Source organism: Heterodontus francisci, chromosome 3, assembly GCF_036365525.1.
Source record: "Heterodontus francisci isolate sHetFra1 chromosome 3, sHetFra1.hap1, whole genome shotgun sequence".
NCBI classification, from domain to species: domain Eukaryota; kingdom Metazoa; phylum Chordata; class Chondrichthyes; order Heterodontiformes; family Heterodontidae; genus Heterodontus; species Heterodontus francisci.
Genome location: NC_090373.1, coordinates 140,775,013 through 140,799,385, shown reverse-complemented (window position 1 = coordinate 140,799,385; position 24,373 = coordinate 140,775,013). Strand labels below are relative to the sequence as shown.

The 24,373-nt window shown below is 43.0% G+C and overlaps 1 protein-coding gene across 1 annotated transcript in view; it reads right to left on the bottom strand.

Annotated features, from left to right (window-relative positions):
* Window positions 1–24,373, bottom strand: part of LOC137352983 (gamma-aminobutyric acid receptor subunit rho-2-like) — a 65,155-nt gene that overhangs the window by 7,802 nt on the left and 32,980 nt on the right. Inside the window, exons 3-7 of the mRNA XM_068018833.1 lie at window positions 19,610–19,677; window positions 12,537–12,760; window positions 10,816–10,898; window positions 8,280–8,420; window positions 360–512 (exon numbers count right to left, since the gene is read on the bottom strand). Of these exons, the coding sequence (XP_067874934.1) occupies window positions 360–512; window positions 8,280–8,420; window positions 10,816–10,898; window positions 12,537–12,760; window positions 19,610–19,677 (669 nt within the window). The remainder of the gene's footprint in view (window positions 1–359; window positions 513–8,279; window positions 8,421–10,815; window positions 10,899–12,536; window positions 12,761–19,609; window positions 19,678–24,373) is intronic.

The following is a 24,373-nucleotide window of genomic DNA, read 5'->3' as shown; positions in this document are numbered from 1 at the left end:
TGGTATTGGATCAGCCGCCCATTATACACAGTTTCTGATATTTCATCCCATAGCCTGAAATGGAATGCGTATAACTGGTGGCCGCCCGAGTCACATTTTGGCCCCTCAAAGTTGCGCTTTCACATTGCCAATGAATCAAAGCTTGAGCAGGTTGTGTAGTGAGGGGCTTTGCTAAAATTCAATCAAAGTCAACTGAGCCATTCCTCCAGGGGTCTTTTTACATTCCTAAGTGAAGATAAAGGTAGTAATTACCTCTGCTGGTCACCTGATTGTCTCTGTTTGCAACTATATCTTCATGTAGTGACTTATATAATTGTACAAAAATTAATTGACCTGATTCAAATGACATCTTCACTTACCTAATGAAACTCTGGCTGGTACAGCTCGGCGATCAATCCAGAATGATACCCAGGACAGCATGACCATCAGAGTCGCTGGGAAGTAGGTTTGTAGCAAAAAGAAGAAAATGTGACGGCGCAATGTGAAGTTAATGTATAGACGATTGTACCAACCTATTTGTGAAAGCAGATGTTTATCAGGATACATTCTCATGCACTTACCAAAAAGGAAATTGCATTGTTGAACATGAAAAGCATGCTACATTTATGAATTAACTAATAAAGGTTCTAAAATGTAACCCTCATAACACTTTAAACAAATTTAAACAAATGCCATGTTGATATAGCAATTAATTCCACACTGCGTAGCAAACTCACTAGCTTAGCCTTTGGGAAAGGGTTAATGTATTTTTAAGAAGAATTTTACCAAGTAGTGCCTGACCTTTCTGGGACTGCAAGCCTTTTTTCCACTTCCAAGACTGGGTACTGAAAAATGACATTCTGGCTCTAAGCCATGGTCCCACGTACCACCCACTTCCCATTCTTACTGCTTACAGAGAAGCAGTACTGGTTGCTGAGAATGAGTTGTTCAAGCACTCGGACTGAAAATAGCTAGAATGTGGAGCATTTATTCAAGAAACTAGTCACCAGGGTGGAGAGAATTTGTTACATTTACAAGGCTAGTCTCTCCCTCTTTTGGAGCGTAAGGTTTAAGTTTCAGCTGGCTGACAAAGTGACAAAGGAATCTTCTAAACACAGTCACATAAAAACGCGATGGTAAAAATGAAATTAAATGTGAGGTTAATTTTGGTTTAAAATTCCATTTAAAAATCAAGCCAAATTTAGTTTTGTGACCACCATATGTTACGATCAGAAAATTTAAAAGCTCAACAATGCAATTTGTTTTACAATAGGGAGTAGGGGATGTATTCTGGCATGAATTCCTCAGGCTAAACATATTGTAGGATTTTATACAGAGGCAATCCTTTAATGCCAATAGATCCAGTCATAACCCTTTAAGTAGGAACAATTCAGCAATTCTATCAAGCCAGCTGGCTATGTTAATTCAGCTTCTCACGCAGATATTAATTCCTCAAAGTGAGTGGTCTTTTAAATATAAGGCGACAATTTGGGGGAAAATAAATTGCAAAAGACTGAAAAAAAAAAATCATGCTCAGTTTATTCCAAAAATCTACTCAAGTAGGAAATGTCCAGCCTGACCAAAAGAACTACACATTTCATGATTTTTAAAAAAAAAAGAGAAACTGAGCCCTGAAATCCCACAGGGACTCTATAAATCTCTTGCAGAGACCAGTGGATCCCCCAGGGATATGGCATAAGCAAACATTTTCAACCATTTATACTGCTTCTCTGGGGATTCTGTTGGTCTTCTGCCAGAGTTACAGTGGGAGACTGGGAGAACCCCCACAGAAATTCAGCGCCCTGCCGCTCAACCACATGACTTACTTTGATGCAGTTAATGAATTACAAATCGTATCACTGCCAATGTCTTTAACTATGAAGAAAATGTGTCACTCGCCATATGACAGCATAATCAGCAATTCATTCACAATGAAGACAAACGACAAAATAATCAATTGGTTCAACAAATACGGTGTTTGAATATTTTGGGTGTCATTCAATTAAATCTCCAGTGGCACACATTTGCCTTGGAATATTTGTTATCCTCAATGTACTTTTAGGAATAAAAGATCATTAACTTCAGGAATTCTAGCCGTGATAACAGTTTCCTGAATTGTCCTTCAAAATAAGAACAATTTTGTCCATAATTGATACCCGATTTTGTTCTTGATGAATCCTCATGAAAACAGGATTTTTCACTTTCCTCTCACCTCAAAAGGTTTATCCGAATGGAAAACGCTTTACATAATTGCACTAATGTATCTTGAATACAGTGCTAGTGCTTGGAGAGGCATTTCAGCAGCAGCAGTGGGTTCAAAACCTGTTCAAAACTTCTTCTTGGTTCCCAGATTATCCTTTATCCATGGAAGTTTATCTTATTGTGGAGCTGTTTGCATATTTATGCCACTGACATCAAATCCTCATCTAAGTTCCCTCCAATCACCGATCAAGTTTCACATTCTGCATTTTTTCAGTATTTACATTAGTTTTATTGGACAAGATACATAATATGACAATATTTTGCTCTGTTTCAACTGTTTTCAAAATCTGGGAGGTTCTAATATGCACCAACTTTCCACCTTGCCCATCTTTGTGTGAGCTGCAAGTGCACCGTGTCAGGCAAGTCAGCCAGTCATGTAGATGTGAGCTCGCACTCCGAAACACAACCTCCAATGAAATAACTAATTGGATTATCTTTGCTTCCATGGTGACGTGTAGTTAGGCAACTGGTTATTCCAAAAATTGCATCAAGTGCAGCCAGAGTTAAAGTGCCTTTGGCTGCTCTCTGTACTGCTTCAATAATATTTTGTTAGATGGGAATGCAACAATATGATAGGCTGAGTCAACAAATTCAAGGTCGACCCTGAGTCATGGGGCTGAATTCTACCAGTACCCCGACTTCAGGGATCATGGCGGGGGGGCCCGGAAGATACTTCTGGGAGGGGCCTGATACGGGCCTCAACGCCGGGAAGGCTCCACCCCATTTTACCTGTGGTATCAAGGCCTTGGGTGGCCCCCATGTCGCTCGGTGGCGGAGGCTTAAGTTAAATATGTAAATAAATCTTAATGTATGCATAAACACTTACTTTTTCCCGAGGACCATCCCACACCAATATTCCGGCCACTGGCTAGAACTCCCACGCCTTTGGATCACCGTTCAGAGATCCGAGGCGTGACACTGGTGGGGAGGGGGGGGAGGAGTGAATTTTTCAAGGTGGGGGCAAAGCAGCAAAAAGACGTGATTGGTTGAGGGGATGGTGGGAAGGAGTTGAAGGTTAAAGGAAAGAAAGTTCAGAGGGGGAAAGATCGTGAGCGAAAGCTTACTTTTTTGGGGGGGAGGAATAGGACAAATAATAAACAGATTATTCATGGGGGGGTGGTGGGAGAGGGGATTGGAAATGTGAGTAAAATTTTATTTTAATCTTTTGCCAAACCTGTCCTTTAAACATTTAAATGGCCTTGAAGGGCTTGAAGCCCTTTAAAAATAGCGCCAGGTGCATTGCTGGGGATGTTGCGCCCGCCCCCGCAACGTCATTGAGGGCGGGCGGGCGGTCCGCCCCCTCCATGCTAAAGAGCCGCCACGCGAAATATTGCGGCGCAAGACATGTGCCGTGCACTTTTTGAAGCAAATTCAGCTCATGTAGTCTTCCTGTTTTTTTTTTCCAGACACTCACCTCCCTCTTGAGGCTTCTTAAATCCCCAAACAAATAATATTAATTTCTCTCAAGTTTTCATTTTAGTGAAACTGAAATATGGAGCATCAGACAGAATCATAGAGCACAGAAGACACCTATGGTGTCTGTGAATTTCTTTGAAATTTCTCTTTGAAAGAGCTATCCAGCTAGTTCCACTCTCCTGCTCTTTCCCCATAGCTCTGCAAATTTTCCCATTTCAAATATATATCTAATTCCCTTTTTTGAAAACTATTATTAAATCTGCCTTCACCACCCATTCAGTCAGTGTATTCCAGATTTTAACAACTTACTGTGTGAAAAAATTCTAGTTTCCCCTGGACTTTTGACCAATTATCTTAAATCTGTGTCCTCTGGTCACTGACCCTCCTGCGAGTGAAAACAGTTTCATCCCATCCAATCTATGAAAACCGCACCCCCCGCCCCCCGATTTTCTCTCCAGAGATTCTTTTTGACCCAGTTTGTTGCTGATCTTTATATCGGGAGGACTTGCAGAGGAGTAATGAAGCTCATGCATGCAAGGACATGCTTACAACTGGTAAAACTATGGCCAGAACTAACAAACTTTCTTGTTAGGAGTCAGCTATCAATCACTTTATTCTGTAGAGGGTTTATTACTAAATTGTCATAGATAGGGCCTTAGAACAAGAATTACTATTGATCAGAAGGAGCAGATTTTTGTACCAAAGCAGAACTAAATTTAAATAATCATAGAATCACCTGTAAGAAATTTTCAATCCTGACAAAAGGAGCAGATTAAAATTATGTACAGCATATTAAATTCATGTTGAAACACGGTAAATTTTATTGTAAAGTGTATGGTTTATGGTCCTGTCCACAGGACTGACCCACTGGCTTGTGACCCATGGCAACATAATTTAAGTGGTTGTTGTCAGTAGCTTGGCTGACATCAGAACAATTATTTTTATGGAAAATCTGCAATAAAATTGTGAGTAATTTTTCAGTTGGCTGTACTCTTGGTGGAACTTATTTATTTTGCTTACTTATTTTTAAATTGATTTTCATATGAACATAAGAATTAGGAGCAGGAGTAGGCCATTCGACCACCACCACCCCCCCCCCCCCCCCCCCCGAGCCTGCTCCGCCATTCAATAAGATCATGGCTGATCTGATTGTAACCTCAACTCCACATTCCCACCTACCCCCAATAACCTTTCACCCACCTGCTTATCAAGAATCTATTCACCTCTGCCTTAAAAATATTCAAAGACTCTGCTTCCACCGCCTTTTGAGGAAGAGAGTTCCAAAGACTCATGACCCTCAAAGAAAACATTTCTCCTCATCTCCGTCTTAAATAGCTGACCCCTTATTTTTAAACAGTGACCCCTAGTTCTGGATTATCCCACAAGAGGAAACATTCTTTCCACACCCACCCGCTCAAGACCCCTCAGAATCTTATATGTTTCAATCAAGTCACCTGTTACTCTTCTAAACTCCAGCGAATACAAGCCTAGCCTGTCCAACCTTTCCTCATAAGACAACCCGCCCATTCCAGGTATTAGTCTAGTAAACCTGCTCTGAACTGTTTCCAATGCATTTACATCCTCCCTTAAATAAGGAGACCAATAATGTACACAATACTCCAGATGTGGTCTCACCAATGCCCTGTACAGCTGAAGCATATATAACCTCCCAACTTTTGTATTTGATTCCCCTTGCAATAAATGATAACATTCTATCTGCATTATTAATTACTTTCTGTACCATCAACTGACCTTTTGTGATTCATGCACTAGGACTCCCAGATCTCTCTGCAGCTCAGAGCTCTACAATCTCTCACCATTTAGATAATATGCTTCTTTTTTATTCTTCCTGCCAAAATGGACATTTTCATATTTTCCCACACCATACTCCATTTGCCAGATTTTTGCCCACTCACTTAACTGGTCTATATCCCTTAGTAGCCTCCTTAAGTCTTCTTCACAACTTACTTTCCTACCTATCTTTGTGTCATCAGCAAATTTAGCAACCATACCTTCAGTCCCTTCAGCCAAGTCATTTATATATATTGTAAAAAGTTGAGGCCCCAGTACTGATCCCTGTGGCACACCACTCGTTACATCTTGCCAACCAGAAAATGACCCATATATGCCTACTCTCCCTTTCCTGTTAGCTAGCCAATCTTCTATCCATGCCAATATATTACCCCCTACACCATGAGCTTTTATTTTCCACAATAACCTTTGATGTGGCACCTTATCAAATGCCTTCTGGAAATCTACGTACAGTACATCCATTGGTTCCCCTTTATCCACAGCACATGTTACTTCTTCAAAGAACTCCAATAAATTGGTTAAACATGATTTACCTTTCACAAAACCATGTTGACTCTGCCTGATTACCTTGAATTTTACTAAGTGCCCTGCTGTAACGTCTTTAATAATAGCTTCTAACATTTTTCCTAAGACAGATGTTAAGCTCATTGGCCTGTAGTTTCCTGCTTTCTGTCTCCCTCCCTTTTTGAATAAAGGGGCTGAATTTTACCAGCCCCCCAATGTCAGGGGGGACCCGGAAAATGCCTCCAGGAGAGGCCCACCATGAGCCTCAATGCCAGTATAGCCCCGCCCCATATTACCGCCAGCGGCAAGGCCTCGTGGCGGCCCTCCTCCCACACTCAGCAACGGGAGCAGGATTGCAGGATCTAAATATTGAAATGAATATAAATTGATGAATTAATGACCTACCTGCTCCCACTGTCCGTCCTGTTACAATATTCAGGTAGGTTTGGTTTGGAGATCCAAGACAGAACATTGGTTGGGAAGGGGGAGCAGGTATGTTTTCAAGGTGGGGGGGGGGGGGGGGGGGGGAAGAGCTGGGTTAAACATTTTCGATTGGTCTTGGGTGTGGTGGAAAGGGGTAAAGTTCATAGTTTATAAACTTTGAGGGGAAGAAGGTCGGGATAGCAAGGTAAGTTTTTTTTGGGGGGGGGGGGGGAAAAGAGGGCAAGTAATAAATTGTTTAATCATTGGGGGTGTGGGAGAGGGGCATGAATCTTTTATTAATTTTTTTACATTAAATTTATACTGCCTGTAACTTTAAAAATTCACATTCAATGGAATTAAAAATGGCGCTGGTGCCTGTGAAGTGGCGCTGGATGTTGTTGCTGGGGATGAAGTGCCCAACCTCTCCTCATTATCGTAGAATATCACTGCAGTTCCGCGAAGTAAAACTCGTGCGTGTGGGCCACAATCTTAGAATCTCGCTGCCAAGATTTGTGGTGACCTAGTAAAATTCAGGCCAAGGTGCTACATTCGCTATTTTACAATCTAATGGAACCTTCCCCGAATCTAGGGAATTTTTGAAAATCAAAACCACGCATCAACTATCTCACTAGCCACTTTTTTTAAGACCCTAAGCTGAAGTCCATCAGGACCCAGGGCCTGTCAGCCCACAGCTCCAACAATTTGCTCAGTACCACTTCCCTGGTGATTGTAATTTTCATGAGTTCCTCCCTCCCTTCCATTTCCTGATTTACAGCTATTTCTGGGATGTTATTTTTATCTTCTATGGCGAAGACTGATGCAAAATATCTGTTCATTTTATCTGCCATCTTCTTATTTTCCCTTATTAATTCCCCAGACTCACTTGCTATAGGATCAATGCTCACTTTGTTAACTATTTTCTTTTTTAAATATCTAAAGAAACTCTTACTATCTGTCTTTATATTTCTCGTCAGCTTTCTCTTATACTCCTTATTAATCTTTTAGTCGTTCTTTGCTGCTTTTTATATTCTGTCCAATCTTCTGACCTGCCACTCATTTTTGTGCAATTATAGGTTTTTTCTTTAAAGTTGATACTATCTTTAACTTTTTTACTTAGTGGGTCCTCCCCTTGGAATTTTTCTTTCTCGTTGGAATGTATCTATTCTATGTATTCTGAAATATCCCCTTAAATGTCTGCCACTGCATCTCTATTGACCTATCCCTTAACCTACTTTGGCAGTTCACTTTAGCTAGCTCTGCTTTCATGTCCTCATAATTGCCCTTATTGAAGTTTAAAATACTAGTCTTAGACCCACTATTCTCTCCCTCAAACTGAAAATAAAATTCAATCATATTATGATCAATACTACCTAGGAGCGCCTATCTTGTTGCACAATACCAGGTCTAGTATCGCCTGCTCTCTGGATGGCTCCAGAACATGCTATCCTACGAAACTATCCCAAAAACATTCTATGAGCTCCTCATCTAGGCTACCTTTGCCCGTCTGATTTTTCCAAAATGATTAATTTGATCATATGTAGATTGCTTGTCTTTTTATTCTGCTTTGTCTACTTTTTGTCAACAGGATTTCATGTTCAGCTACTTTTTGGCTAAATACAGCATTAATATCTTTTGTTTAAACAACATGATCCATGGCAGCACAAGGAGATTTTCATCTATGATTCCCTACCTGGGGGATACTGATTTCAGGGAGGTCATAGAGTCCTGAAAGGAAGTGAGGTGCTACCCCATAAACAGGGAGCTAAAACTGAGGAATGTTTAAACCAGGACTGCTCAGTTTTCAGTTATCTTATAATCTCTCTGTGGGAATACCAAATAAACTAAATGAAATTACAGTTGATGTGTCACATGTGAACACTCACCTGTACTACTATAGAAAGCCAATTTGGAGGTAGTGTGAAATTTCTGTATGAGAAACTGAGACAATGAGACCTTCTCATCTGTTTTCAATGCATCTTTCTCATTCTTCCAATACAGCATAAGGTCATCTTCGGTGTAAGCATCTGCCATGAAAGAGAAATCAATACTGTGTATAATTGTGACAGATTGAAACTGGATAGCGAGAACTCAGCCTCTAGTGAACAAATCAATTTGTAAAATTAATTTTAGATACAAAATTACCTATCACATGCATTTCAAAACTTGATGTAATGTACTCAATGATTGTAACACAATATGTTTAAGCATCTTCATCTACCAGCAGAGGAGCTCCATTTTAGAATCAATGTATTCAATCAAAAAAGGAGATTGCTAGTTTCGATTGCTTTGGATTTGATCATTAGACTTTTTGCACAACATCCACCAGATTGTCACAGAGTGTAGATACATTATGCAGCCAGTGTACTTATATAGTGGGGTTGATTTTAAACCAGCCCGCCCAGCAGGAAAAAGGTTGGGAGACCTTTACAATAGATCAATTAGATTTACTGCCTCATCCTCATTTTAATCATGCTGGCTGCCATTTCAATTGCAAGCTTCATTTATGTGGTTAAGGTCCATACCAGAAGCAGGTGCCCCAAAAGTGTTTTGCAAATCAGGATCCTGTGATGTAGTTACGACCTTGAAGCCCTTAAACCGCGACCAACCCATGGAGTAAAATCTTGTGGTTTTGGCCTCAGGCCTTGACTGACAGCACTGTTTAATGGGGCACTCAGATCATAGGATGATGTGTACTCTTGGACTTAATGAATTTCCACCACATTTGTGAGTTTGGAGATTGCTTGTTTCTGTCTTTTTTTCTTTCATGGGATGTGGGGATCACTGGAAAGGTCAGAATTTGTTGCCCATCCCTAATTGCCCATGACAATTGAGTGGTTTGCTAGGCCATTTCAGAGGGCAAGTAAGAGTCAACCACATTGCTGTGGGTCTGGAGTCGCATGTAGGCCAGATCAGGCAAGGACAGCAGATTTCCTTCCCTAAAGGACATTAGTGAAGCAGGTGGGTTTTTACAACAAAATGATGATAGTAATAGTGCCATGAAACTGAGACTAGCTTTGAATTCCAAAATTTTTTAATGCATTAATTGAATTTAAATTCCAGCAGTTGCCATTTGAACCCATGTCCCCACAACATTACTAGTCCAGTGACATTACCACTACGCCACTGTATCCCCTGCATTACTTCTACTTAACTCACCCTAATTAAGCTTTCACAGCTTATCATGGGAGCTATTTTTGCATCATTGCTTTAGATGTAGGAACAGTTGAGGAGCAGCAGCAGCCTCAACAATGAGAACAAACACCAGGTGGGCCTGTTACAAGACATGTAAGATGGAAGGGAGAGGTGGGGGACAGAGGATACTTTCAGAAGACCTTACCCAGCCCACAGGATCGACAGGCCAAGAGTCTGAGGCACTTGAGGCTCCCCTGTACTGGAAACCAAGTTTGCACAAGACTGTTTGGACTCATTATTTTCATTTCCATTAAGGAGCTATCCCATCATGAGGTTCTGGAGCAGGCACCTCCCTCCTTTATTTTATTTTGAAATACAGCACTGAAACAGGCCCTTCAGCCCACCGAGTCTGTGCCGACCATCAACCACCCATTTATACTAATCCTACACTAATCCCATATTCCTACCACATCCCCACCTTCCCTATATCCCCCTACCACCTACCTATACTAGGGGCAATTTATAATGGCCAATTTACCTATCAACCTGCAAGTCTTTTGGCTGTGGGAGGAAACCGGAGCACCCGGCGAAAACCCACACGGTCACAGGGAGAATTTGCAAACTCCGCACAGGCAGTACCCAGAATCGAACCCGGGTCCCTGGAGCTGTGAGGCTGCGGTGCTAACCACTGCGCCGCCTTTAGTGAACACATGCTTCACACTGCTCCCCCGTGCATCTGTGTGCCGCTCTTCTCCCACATCCTCATACCTTTTTCCTTTGCCCTGAGAAGCACACTCTTAATGCCAATGAATTGTGTAAATGACCAGCTCTCATGTTAGTGCACAAGGTTAGTTTTTCCGTGCATACAGTTTCCGAACAGCACTGGCAACTTTTACTTTATCTTTGCTAGCCTTTTGCATTATGATGCGTGATGTAATAAAAGAATTAAATAGCAATCTTGTGGGGGTCAATAAATTTTCTGCCTGTAAGTAGATAATTGAATTTCTGATGGAAATCTAGGTTTGGCTAATTATCTGCCCATTATTCAATCCATTGGACCAAAAATCCATCAGTTTAGCCAATTTTTATATTCGGTGTAGTGGATGGCGTGATAAAGAGAATGATGACTAGATGTTTTCCAAACAACATATCTACTCACGGTGCATTTCATCTACATCCTGGAAGGTTGGTGAGGGAGTCAGGGAGGGCTTAAATATTTCCTTAGTCAAGCCTAGAGCGCAGTGAGAATACATATAGATGGATAAGCATGTGATGCACATGACTTACAGCTCTCTATCTCCAAGGAACAGGTCTGTGTATCAAGAGGGAAGTGGCTGAAATCCATGTTACACATCGCCGTTACTGTAACCCTACAAATCAAATAGATTACTTGTAACATTGTCTAATACCTGTTGATGTTACACATTGAATAAAGACCCTGCTCTGACTACTGCTGTAGACTAAACCTTGACTCAATGTTACAATAGGTTTATCTGATCTCTTCATGTCTGCAGGATGGAACTGTTTGGACCTTTCTTCTGATTTCTGGTGCTATAATTGCCAAGAGTGTCTGGGTGATCGACATAGCCCAAAGATTTAAGTAACTTCGTTCTAAAACGGGAGATCACCCCAAGGGAGATTTTCCTGGTCCCGTGCCTGGGTGTCTTGGATTGTCTGGGCACAATAAATACAGGAAATTCAGATGGGCTCCACTGTGCGGCGTACACTCCAACCCATCCCGATTTCCCAGCATTTGTTGTGCTCAACGAGCCACTACATCCAGACACCAGACCAGGAAAATTTCCCTTCCATTATTTTCAGTAAACTGGGAGAAATTTTTTTAAAAATCAGTTTGTTTTCTCAGCTTGGTAAATACATGGACAAAAAAGAAATCGGGCACTGTAGGGCCACCATTTCCTGAGCAATGCTTCCACTTCGCACCAGACATACCCACCACAGAATCAGCCCTTATTTCTGGAAAACTGTTTCTTGGTACGGATAAAGTGAACTTATTAGCTAACTTCCCCTGAATAAGCCAAGTGGAATTTGGTGGGAGATTCCTGAAGGGCCAGTTCATCAGCTCTGCCATAATGTCGGGGATTTCCCACCCGACATGATGAGCAACATCCAAAACATTCACACATAACTGGTACAGTGCAATATATGAACATTACAGAAATATATCATCCAAAGTATTTTTCATCCTTTTCGCTATAACAATACTGGACACAAGGGATGCTTATTCACCCTAACAGCTATGCTTTGCACATCAGAAGGAGGAATTTAAAAGTTAAAGGGACAAAAAGCCAGCAACAACAATCAGAGGGTAATTATGTGACTTCTTAAAATTTAAATTTTTTAATAAGTTTATCAGGTTGCAAAGAGGTCGCCAGACACTACACTCCGACAGACATCCGAGGTCTCTAATAGACATTTGTCATCACCTCCCGCAGCTGGATCTGTCTGATTGGACTTTGTGAAGCCTACCTAAAATATACAAAGTGACCTGTTCGTGGATGAGTAGCCCAGGCCAGGGCACTTCCCTGTGGCAGGGGAAACTCCTTCCCCAAAGAAAATTATGTGTTGGCAGAAAATCTGAGCCATCATAGTTGAAATGCAAATGGGAATATTTCAAAGTAGAATAAACAAAAACATTTTTGTGAAAACCTTTGTTAGGGACCAGGTAGCACAATAAATAAGTGCATTGTCTTTCCTCAGGGAACAGAGATATAACCAATTCACACCGGTGGGTTGAAAGTGGCCTTTGCTAGCTCTAGGAGTCCTAAATGAGTTTGCTTTGTCTCAACCCAGTTCTCAGTGGACGTTGCTTCACAGAACTCAACTGCCTACAATTCAGCATTAATTGGCAATCCCACTAAGAGAAGCTGTAAGGAAGACTGGTATAGGAAATAGAAAATGTCATACTTATGTAGCAGGGGTTACTGTAATATGGTAGAAATCCCAGTAAGTTTTCTGGAGAAGAAATGCAGTACAGAACCTAAACTTACCTGATACTGTACAGAACATTTCCATCAGGGAAAATGCGTAACATGATGTTATCTGTAGTTGTGTCATGAATAAATGACCTTTTCGAGTGAACAAAAAACACATCGGGTGCCCAAATCCTTTTGACGAGCCTGCCATCGAATGTCATACTTTTGTTAGTGGTGCTGCGAAATGAAAGCCGCTCATCTTTCCAGTAATTGCGCAAATATAGAGTCATTGTGAAATCCTGCAGAAAACACAACAATGCAACTAATCAAGGACTGAATTCTCAAGTTCATGACATACAACTTCAGGGTAGATCAATGTTACAATACATTAGCTATGCTTTGGGTATTCCAACAAGGGTAATATCACATGAAAGGACCAGACTTAACCACCTTTACATGGTACATTATTTTAGATGAATTTAACCTTACAATCCACAGGATTTTAGGAACCAAGTTTAACATCACTTGGCCACTTGTTTATCTTATCCTCAGTCATGCTCTTTTTAACCTTTTAACCGGGCAGCCCCCGGTCAATAAGGTTCTGTCCCGCCACAGTCTGCCTGCTTCAATGGGTGCTTGGAGCTCAGGGTCATTGCCCGAAAGGTGGACTGATACACCGCACCAAACAACATGAAAAAAGGAAAGAAGGTACCAGCCCTTCGCTTTGCAAGCTGGAACGTCAGAACTATGTGTCCTGGCCTGTCGGAAGACCTTACACAAATCAACGATTCTCGGAAGACCGCCATCATTAACAACGAGCTCAGTAGACTCAATGTGGACATTGCAGCACTTCAGGAGACTCGCCTCCCCGCGAGTGGCTCTCTAGCAGAGCAAGACTACACCTTCTTCTGGCAGGGCAGGGATCCTGAAGAACCAAGACAGCATGGAGTGGGCTTCGCCATCAGAAACTCCTTGCTCAGCATGATAGAGCCTCCCTCAAATGGCTCGGAACGCATACTGTCCATCCGACTGCTCACCACCTCTGGTCCAGTACACCTACTCAGCATCTATGCTCCAACACTCTGTTCCGCACCTGAAGCTAAAGACCAGTTCTATGAACAACTCCATAACATCATTAGCAGCATCCCCAACACCGAACACCTATTCCTGCTGGGGGACTTTAATGCCAGGGTTGGGGCCGACCATGACTCATGGCCCTCCTGCCTTGGGCGCTATGGCGTTGGAAGGATGAATGAGAACGGGCAGAGACTGCTTGAGTTGTGTACCTATCATAACCTCTGCATCACCAACTCGTTCTTTCAGACTAAACCCTGTCACCAGGTTTCATGGAGGCACCCAAGATCACGTCGTTGGCACCAGCTAGACCTCATTGTCACAAGGCGAGCCGCCTTAAACAGTGTTCAAATCACACGCAGCTTCCACAGTGCGGACTGCGACACCGACCACTCCCTGGTGTGCAGCAAGGTTAGACTCAGACCAAAGAAGTTGCATCATTCCAAGCAGAAGGGCCACCCGCGCATCAACACGAGCAGAATTTCTCACCCACAGCTGTTACAAAAATTTCTAAATTCACTTGTAACAGCCCTTCAAAACACTCCCACAGGGGATGCTGAGACCAAGTGGGCCCACATCAGAGACGCCATCTATGAGTCAGCTTTGACCACCTACGGCAAAAGTGCGAAGAGAAATGCAGACTGGTTTCAATCTCATAATGAAGAGCTGGAACCTGTCATAGCCGCTAAGCGCATTGCACTTTTGAACTACAAGAAAGCCCCCAGCGATTTAACATCCGCAGCACTTAAAGCAGCCAGAAGTACTGCACAAAGAACAGCTAGGCGTTGCGCAAACGACTACTGGCAACACCTATGCAGTCATATTCAGCTGGCCTCAGACACCGGAAACATCAGAGGAATGTATGATGGCATGAAGAGAGCTCTTGGGCCAACCATCAAGAAGATCACCCCCCTCAAATCTAAATCGGGGGACATAATCACTGACAAACGCAAACAGATGGACCGCTGGGTTGAGCACTACCTAGAACTGTACTCCAGGGAGAATGCTGTCACTGAGACTGCCCTCAATGCAGCCCAGCCTCTACCAGTCATGGATGAGCTGGACATACAGCCAACCAAATCGGAACTCAGTGATGCCATTGATTCCCTAGCCAGCGGAAAAGCCCCTGGGAAGGACAGCATTACCCCTGAAATAATCAAGAGTGCCAAGCCTGCTATACTCTCAGCACTACATGAACTGCTATGCCTGTGCTGGGACGAGGGAGCAGTACCCCAGGACATGCGCGATGCCAACATCATCACCCTCTATAAAAACAAAGGTGACCGCGGTGACTGCAACAACTACCGTGGAATCTCCCTGCTCAGCATAGTGGGGAAAGTCTTTGCTCGAGTCGCTCTGAACAGGCTCCAGAAGCTGGCCGAGCGCGTCTACCCTGAGGCACAGTGTGGCTTTCGTGCAGAGAGATCGACTATTGACATGCTGTTCTCCCTTCGTCAGATACAGGAGAAATGCCGTGAACAACAGATGCCCCTCTACATTGCTTTCATTGATCTCACCAAAGCCTTTGACCTCGTCAGCAGACGTGGTCTCTTCAGACTACTAGAAAAGATCGGATGTCCACCAAAGCTACTAAGTATCATCACCTCATTCCATGACAATATGAAAGGCACAATTCAACATGGTGGCTCCTCATCAGAGCCCTTTCCTATCCTGAGTGGTGTGAAACAGGGCTGTGTTCTCGCACCCACACTTTTTGGGATTTTCTTCTCCCTGCTGCTTTCACATGCGTTCAAATCCTCTGAAGAAGGAATTTTCCTCCACACAAGATCAGGGGGCAGGTTGTTCAACCTTGCCCGTCTAAGAGCGAAGTCCAAAGTACGGAAAGTCCTCATCAGAGAACTCCTCTTTGCTGACGATGCTGCTTTAACATCTCACACTGAAGAATGCCTGCAGAGTCTCATCGACAGGTTTGCGTCTGCCTGCAATGAATTTGGCCTAACCATCAGCCTCAAGAAAACGAACATCATGGGGCAGGATGTCAGAAATGCTCCATCCATCAATATTGGCGACCACGCTCTGGAAGTGGTTCAAGAGTTCACCTACCTAGGCTCAACTATCACCAGTAACCTGTCTCTAGATGCAGAAATCAACAAGTGCATGGGTAAGGCTTCCACTGCTATGTTCAGACTGGCCAAGAGAGTGTGGGAAAATGGCGCACTGACACGGAACACAAAAGTCCGAGTGTATCAGGCCTGTGTCCTCAGTACCTTGCTCTACGGCAGCGAGGCCTGGACAACGTATGCCAGCCAAGAGCGACGTCTCAATTCATTCCATCTTCGCTGCCTTCGGAGAATACTTGGCATCAGGTGGCAGGACTATATCTCCAACACAGAAGTCCTTGAAGCGGCCAACATCCCCAGCTTATACACACTACTGAGTCAGCGGCGCTTGAGATGGCTTGGCCATGTGAGCCGCATGGAAGATGGCAGGATCCCCAAAGACACATTGTACAGCGAGCTCGCCACTGGTATCAGACCCACCGGCCGTCCATGTCTCCGTTATAAAGACGTCTGCAAACGCGACATGAAATCGTGTGACATTGATCACAAGTCGTGGGAGTCAGTTGCCAGCATTCGCCAGAGCTGGCGGGCAGCCATAAAGACAGGGCTAAATTGTGGCGAGTCGAAGAGACTTAGTAGTTGGCAGGAAAAAAGACAGAGGCGCAAGGGGAGAGCCAACTGTGCAACAGCCCCAACAAACAAATTTCTCTGCAGCACCTGTGGAAGAGCCTGTCACTCCAGAATTGGCCTTTATAGCCACTCCAGGCGCTGCTTCACAAACCACTGACCACCTCCAGGCGCGTATCCATTGTCTCTCGAGATAAGGAGGCCCAAAAGAAAGAAATTGTCCTACTCTCTGGCACGCAGCCTCTCATCTAGACCTCTCACTTTAAAACAAATCCACGGTTGTTTTCTGTCTAAAGAAAATTGCAGTGCTCCAGATATGTTGCATAAGAATATGTGTATATATATATATTTCATTATTTTAAATTGTGGCAAAATGCATCCTCACTCCACCTCCCCCCACCCCCCACCCCCCCCACTGCCTTTATTTCCTTTACAGATCAGGTTGATTGGTTCTCACAGAAAAAAAAATCTTTATTTCCTTTCAGGGATAATTAGTACTGCATTTTAGGGTGACATTTGATGTGTTGTTTCTGTAGATAGGAACTCAAGAAGCTAAATCATTAAAAATGTTCTTCTGGTAGTAGTGTACTCAAGGTTTCATGGCTTAAGTTAATGTTGGCACCCTTCACTGTGCACTCATGCCACTGACCTCACCTCCTGGTCCCTGGCTCAGGCTTCGTTGATCAATACAAACCCTTTGGACAGAAAGAAAAGCTCAGTAGCCCAAGTACAAAATGACCATCAATCTCAACTGCCAACACTTGACTATCTTCATAATGGTTGGCATCAGAAAAGAAACCAAGTCATCTGTCTTAATTCTTCCCTATGTGCTGTGAAAAATGTCAGTCTACAATAACCTGACCTTTACATGCCAATTCCTTAAATTCACTTCTAGCGGGGCAAGTTTTGCTAGGAATGTAAATTGATTTTCGAGTTTGGGTAGTGGCTTTGAGCACCACAGAACTGCTTTTATTCTTGGAAAAAAAAACATGAACTAAAATTATAGCCAGGCTCATACATTCCAAATGTTAAAGCCCACTAGATTTCAGCTTCCAGTCCAGGCATGAGTTGAAAGTCTCTTTTCCCTGCTGGCTATAAGGATCGTGTATGAAATGCCTCGCTGGTCTCATCCCCCTAGTCCTTACTTGAAAAAAACCTCTAACATAAAACTGCTCATGATTTGAACAAATTGGCACGCTATTAGCAACTTCAAATAGAAACGTCAAGGAATGACTGGTCTGCCAATCTCTCACATTATATGCTTTATGTGTTCAGTTGTGGCAAAGGCATTTTGTTAGATCAAAGCAGAGGAAAATTCAGACTGCATATAATCCATACTGTACTTGGTCTAAGAGTGTTTGATGATGTCACTAGGTGCCTCAGCATTGCTGTCCCACAATTTGGTTGGCACAAAAAGTAATTCAAAACAATACAGACTGAAAGCCCAGTTGGCCACTTGTTTTTACTATGTGGTGACCACAACAATGAGAGTGATTGTCTCCTCCCTAGCCACACAGAAAAACATTCTGAAGTCTGGTGACTGGAGAACTTGTATGGCACCTAAATCCCTCTTTTCACTCTCTGGCAGTCATTGGTGCTGGAATGGAAATCTCAGGTCTCCATGGGCTTGCTGGTGATCATACAAATGGTAGCTTTCTACAAAAAATCCTCAAAACAAAAGAGACAACTGAATACCTTTTGGTGTTGATCAGTTTACTTCCAGGAAAAGCCCAGTTCTCAAATGCGAGCAGCAGAAAATTCACCGCTAAAGAATTATATGGAAATATGACAGACAGGCCACATGTTTGAGAAAGGACTGATCTGTATGTTTACATTTTTCAGCTTGACTCTTGCTTCTGTATCAGAAGATTGGGAGTTCAAGCCCTACTCCAAAACTAGGGCTGCCATTCCATTGCAGTACTGAGGGTGTGCTGCATCATCAAAGGTGCTGTCCTGTGGATGAGACATTACAGCAAGGCTCCATGCTTCAGTGGTTGAAGTGCATGCCAAGGATTCCATGGCACTGTTTCAAGAGCAAGGAGTTATCCCAGTGTCCAGGTCAAGATTCTTCCTACAACCAAGGCCATAAAAAAATAGATTTACTGGCCATTCATCTTAATGCTGTTTGTGGAATTTTCTTGTGTGCAAAAGGTCTGCCATATTTGATTACAAACAACAGTCACTGCACCTCAAAGTAATTAGTTGAATGTGAAGCACATAGAGATGCTTCTGAGTAATACCGTAGGTGCTATATCCTTTTTTCTCTTTTTAAAATCACTTTGCACACTGACCAAGAAATTCCCAGGTCAAATCTCCTGATTTGTGCTGGATCAGCTGATTTCAGCCAGATGGGTGCTGGGAGTACAGCAGTTACTTTTGGTCTGCACCACAGCTGTTCCTTTTCATTCCAACTGCTGAAAAATTAATACTTATAAAATATATTCAATTGAAAATCAAAATATTTTAGGCTTTAAAAAATGTAACAGTTACAAGCTGCAGTGTCAATTTAAATGTTTAAAAAATTTTTTTTTTTTTTTTAAGAGATACAGCACTGAAACAGGCCCTTCGGCCCACCGAGTCTGTGCCGACCATCAACCACCCATTTATACTAATCCTACACTAATCCCATATTCCCACCACATCCCCACCTGTCCCTATATTTCCCTACCACCTACCTATACCAGTGGCAATTTATAAAGGCCAATTTACCTACCAACCTGCAAGTCTTTTGGCTGTGGGAGGAAACCGGAGCACACGGAGGAAACCCACGCAGACACAGGGAGAACTTGCAAACTCCACACAGGCAGTACCCAGAATTGAACCCGGGTCGCTGGAGCTGTGAGGCTGCAATGCTAACCACTGCGCCACTGTGCCGCCCCTAAGGCATCATACTATAATTTCTACAATCTTTACCACAGATTATTGCCAATACATTCACATCTCTTAGAATACACTTAGTTTAAGGTCAGGAGGCACATCAATATAAGGGTCCACAGAACAGAAGGGAGTCAGTTTCAGTCCCACCATCATGGATCTTAATTGTGTTACTGTTATTCCCCCCTGACCAGGAGGGTGGGAAAAATCAGAGGCCATGTCCTCACTCCCAAAAATTTCAGAGCGATTATCAGAAATCTGGGCACAGTTTGCCATATTCACTTTCAACTTCAAGTTATACATCACCTTGGCAGAACACAAGGGAATAGACACAAGGAAGAGAAATTCGACAATAGCATATCATCAAAAAAACATATAAATGCGTTTTGATCTATAGGCTAATGTAGGGAGAGATATTATGGCACAGTTATTGGTTGATTAGGCACAAGCATGTGAGTGAGAACAAATTAGTTTGTGTTTGGCCTATTGATATCCAAAAATAAAAGTCATTTGCCACTAATGTATATAGTAAAGCTCAGTTTGATCACTTACCATATCCACCTCAGAAATACTGTCCAAGCTTTCCACCATCACATCAACTCCAACAGGTATTGCTGGGCCTGACAAAGCAAAATAATGTCAATCTCTGCATTTGGAAATGACCTTTAATGCAATAAAATAAATTTTTGTCAAAAGAATATGTTTAATTCCTCCACTGATGCCAATACATAGCGCAGGAGGGAGGGCTTTAGTTTCCTGGATCACTGGGTCTGTTTCTGGCGAAGGTGGAACCTGTACAAGTTGGACGGGTTGCACCTGAACTGAACGGGACCAACATTCTTGCTGGGAGGTTTGCTAGTGCTGTTGGGGGGGGGTGGGTTTAAACTAATTTAGCAAGGGGATGGGATACAGAGTGGAAGTACAGTCGGGGGTGATGCACAGTCAAACATAGAAATGAAACTGAGTCAGTCTGGAAGGCAGAGCAAATATAGACCTGTTAAGACACAAGTGAAAAGTGCAAGGCTGGATTGCATCTATTTTAACGCAAGGAGTCTTACTAGTAAGGCAGATAAATTGAGGGCATGGATTAGCACATGGGAATATGATATTATTGCTATCACAGAGACATGGTTGAGAGAGGGGCAGGACTCACAGCTCAATATCCCAGGGTACAGAATCTTCAGGCGTGGCAGGGGAGGGGATAAAAGAGGAGTTGTATTGCACTGTTGATCAAGGAGTCACTTACTACTGCAGTAAGGAGGGATGATATCTTAGAAGGTTCCTCAAATGAGGCCATATGGGTAGAACTTAAAAACAAAAAGGGGGCAATCACTTGGCTGGGAGTGTACTACAAGCCTCCAAACAGTCAGGGAGAGATAGAGGAGCAGATATGTAGGGAAATCTCAGAGAGGTGGAAAATAATAGGGTAATAATAGTAGGGGATTTCAACTTCCCCAATATCAACTGGGATAGTCTTAGTGCAAAAGGCTTAAAGGGGGTGGAATTCTTAAAATGCACACAGGAGAGCTATTTGAGCCAGTATGTAGAAAGTCCTACAAGAGAAGGGGCAGTACTGGACCTAATCCTAGGGAATGAAGCCGGACAAGGGGTAGAAGTGTCAGCGGGGCAGCATTTCGGGGATAGTGACCTTAACTCTGTAAGATTTAAGGTAGTTATGGAAAAGGACAAAGATGGACCGGAAATAAAGATACTGAATTGGGGAGAAGGCCGATTTCAATATGATAAAATAGGATCTGGCCAAAGTGGGCTCAGAGTAGCTACATGTAGGAAAGTCTACATCAAACCAGTGGGAGTCATTCAAAGAGGAAATAGAGAGAGTTCAGAGCCAATATGTTCCCGTTAAGGTGAAGGGTAGGACCAACAAGTCCAGGGAACCCTGGATGTCAAGGGATATAGAGGATTGGATCAGGAAAAAAAAGGAGGCTTATGGCAGAGTCAGAACACTGAAAACAGTGGAGGCCCGAGAGGAGTACAGAAAGTGTAGGGGGGTGCTAAAAAAAGTAATTAGGAGAGCGAAGAGGGGACATGAAAAAACAGTGGCGGGCAAGATAAAGAAAAATGCTAAGGCATTTTATATGTATATTAAAGGCAAGAGAATAACCAGGGGAAGAGTAGAGCCCATTAGGGACGAAAGAGGCAATCTGTGTGTGGAGCCGGAGGACATAGGTGAGGTTTTAAATGATTACTTTTCACCTGTTTTCACTATGGAGAACGATGATGTAGGTGTAGAGATCAGGGAGGGGGATTGTGATATACTTGAACATATTAGCATTGAAAGGGAAGTAGTATTAGCGGTTTTAGCGGGCTTAAAAGTGGATAAATCCCCAGGCCCAGATGAGATGTATCCCAGGCTGTTACATGAGGCAAGGGAGGAGATTGAAGGGGCTCTGACACAAATTTTCAAATCCTCTCTGGCCACAAGAGAGGTACCAGAGGAATGTGGTACCATTATTCAAGAGGGGTAGCAGGAATAAACCAGGTAATTACAGGCCGGTGAGTCTATCATCAGTGGTAGGGAAACTATTGGAAAAAATTCTGAGGGACAGGATTAATCTCCACTTGGAGAGGCAGGGATTAATCAGGGATAGTCAGCATGGCTTTGTCAGGGGGATCATGCTTAACAAACTTGATTGAATTTTCGAGATGTGTAGATGAGGGTAAAGCAGTTGATGTAGTCTACATGGACTTCAGTAAGGCTTTTGATAAGGTCCCACATGGGAGATTGGTCAAGAAGGTAAGAGCCCATGGGATCCAGGGCAATTTGGCAAATTGGATCCAAAACTGGCTTAGTGGCAGGAGGTAGAGGGTGATGGTCGAGGGTTGTTTTTGTGAGTGGAAGCCTGTGACCAGTGGTGTACCGCAGGGATCGGTGCTGGGACAATTGTTGTTTTTAGTGTACATTAATGATTCAGATGTGAATATAGGAGGTATAATCAGTAAGTTCGCAGATGACACGAAAATTGGTGGTGTCATAAATAGTGAGGAGGAAAGCCTTAGATTACAGGACGATATCGATGGGCTGGTAAGATGGGCGGAGCAGTGGCAAATGGAATTTAATCCTGAGAAGTGTGAGGTGATGCATTTTGGGAGGACTAACAAGGCAAGGGAATATACAATGGATGGTAGGACCCGAGAAAGTACAGAGGGACCTTAGTGTACTTGTCCATAGATCACTGAAGGCAGCAGCACGGGTAGATAAGGTGGTTAGGAAGGCATATGGGATACTTGCCTTTATTAGCCGAGGCATAGAAAATAAGAGCAGGGAGGTTATGATGAAGCTGTATAAAACGCTAGTTAGGCCACAGCTGGAGTACTGTGTACAGTTCTGGGCACCACACTATAGGAAGGATGTGATGGCATTTGAGAGGGTGCAGAGATGATTCACCAGGATGTTGCCTGGGCTGGAGCATTTCAGCTATGAAGAGAGACTGAAAAGGCTGGGGTTGTTTTCCTTAGAGCAGAGAAGGGCGAGGGGAGATATGATTGAGGTATACAAAATTATGAGGGGCATTGATAGGTTAGATAGGAAGAAACTTTTTCCTTTAGTGGAGGGGTCAATAACCAGGAGTCATAGATTTAAGGTAAGGGGCAGGTGGTTTCGAGGGGACTTGAGGAAAAATATTTTCACCCAGAGGATGATTGGAATCTGGAACACACTACCTGAAGAGGTGGTAGAGGCAGGAACCTCACAACATTTAAGAAGTATTTAGATGAGCACTTGAAACACCATAGCATACAAGACTACAGGCCAAGTGCTGGAAAATGGGATTAGAATAGCTGTGCTTGATGGCCAGCACAGACACGATGGGCTGAAGGGCCTGTTTCTGTGCTGTATAACTCTATGACTCTATGATACAGCAGGACAACATCAACTGTTCACTTCTCAAAAATCAGTGGCTTTCTTTTACAATATATCAATATGTGGAGTTTTGCACAGAATCTTCAATTTATGTATTAAGTAAGGGCTAGATATAAACTGTATAAAAGGACTGATTTTCCTACCTGCTGCTCATCATGGCACGATGCAGAGGTTACATAATTGCAGCATCATATTAATTCATGATAACATTTGAATATTGAAATAAAAATCTTTGTTGTTTCCAACACACAGAACACTTTTGCTATTCTTCAGACAACTCCCTGCTCTGTGAATCATAGGCCTGGTCTGTCAAATCACTTCTCTTCAGAGATTTTGGTATTAGATTGTCTATGATAGCTTTTTAATATGGTGCTAAAAAAATTTTTTTTTAAAAACTGAGTGTGTAAACAGGTGCTTGGGGAATAGAATGTGCCGCCACCCGTTCATGGATACTGGGCCTCATGTGCAAGCTGTTGCCACTACAACAGGACACTGAGGCAGCCTACTGGTTGGTGAGGACAGAGAATTGGCTGGCTTCTATGTTAATCCAGCCAACAGTCAGGGTGGGGTAATCTCAGGGCAGTGAGGTGAGGCCGTAAGTAGCATAGATGCAGGCCATAGTTTTTTGTGGGTCTAGAAGGAACACGTCTCCTTCTCTAGGCCCCAAAGGCAGGCTCTCTGGATGCCTTTGTCAGGACCCTACCCAATATGACAGTGGTCAGAACATCAGCATAAAGAGACTAGTAAGGGACCCGATGCCATTTTCAAGCCATTACATTGTCTACGCCAGATAGAGGAACTTAAAATTAGGCCGCCTTTGTGGTAAGCAAGTGAGCCATACAGAGCAGGATACTCACAGGTTCAGTACTAGACTCTGTGTCAGTAATCTGCTGTGACGGTGCTGGTTAGTAAGCGTTCCAATGCCGTTTAAAGATAGTAGCAGTCACTACAGAACACTATTGGGTGCAGCATACACTCCTAATAATGAGAAAAATTCCCCTGTAATTGCTGAATTCAGGAGATTATTCTCATATCTTTAAAATATGGGAATCCCCATAAAGAAAATCAGTATTTCCTGTTTGTCTTTATGAACTTTGTGCTGATCAAGATGAGAGATGTCAGAATGTGACTGCGACAAAGGTAAAATATCCCTCCTTTCCTTCTTGACCTGTCTGCAGCCTTTGACACAGTTGACTACAACATTCTCTTCCAGTGCCTCTCAACTGTCCTCTAGATGGATGGGACGGCACCCGCCTGGTCCATTCTTATCTAATTGTAGCCAAAGAATCATCTCTTCCCACTCCTGCACCATTGCCTATCGTGTCCCCCAAAGCTCCATCCTTGGATCCCTCCTATTTCTTAACTACATGCTGCCCTTCAGCAATGTCATCCAAAACATAGTGTCATTTTCCACCTTTATACTGACGACACCCAGT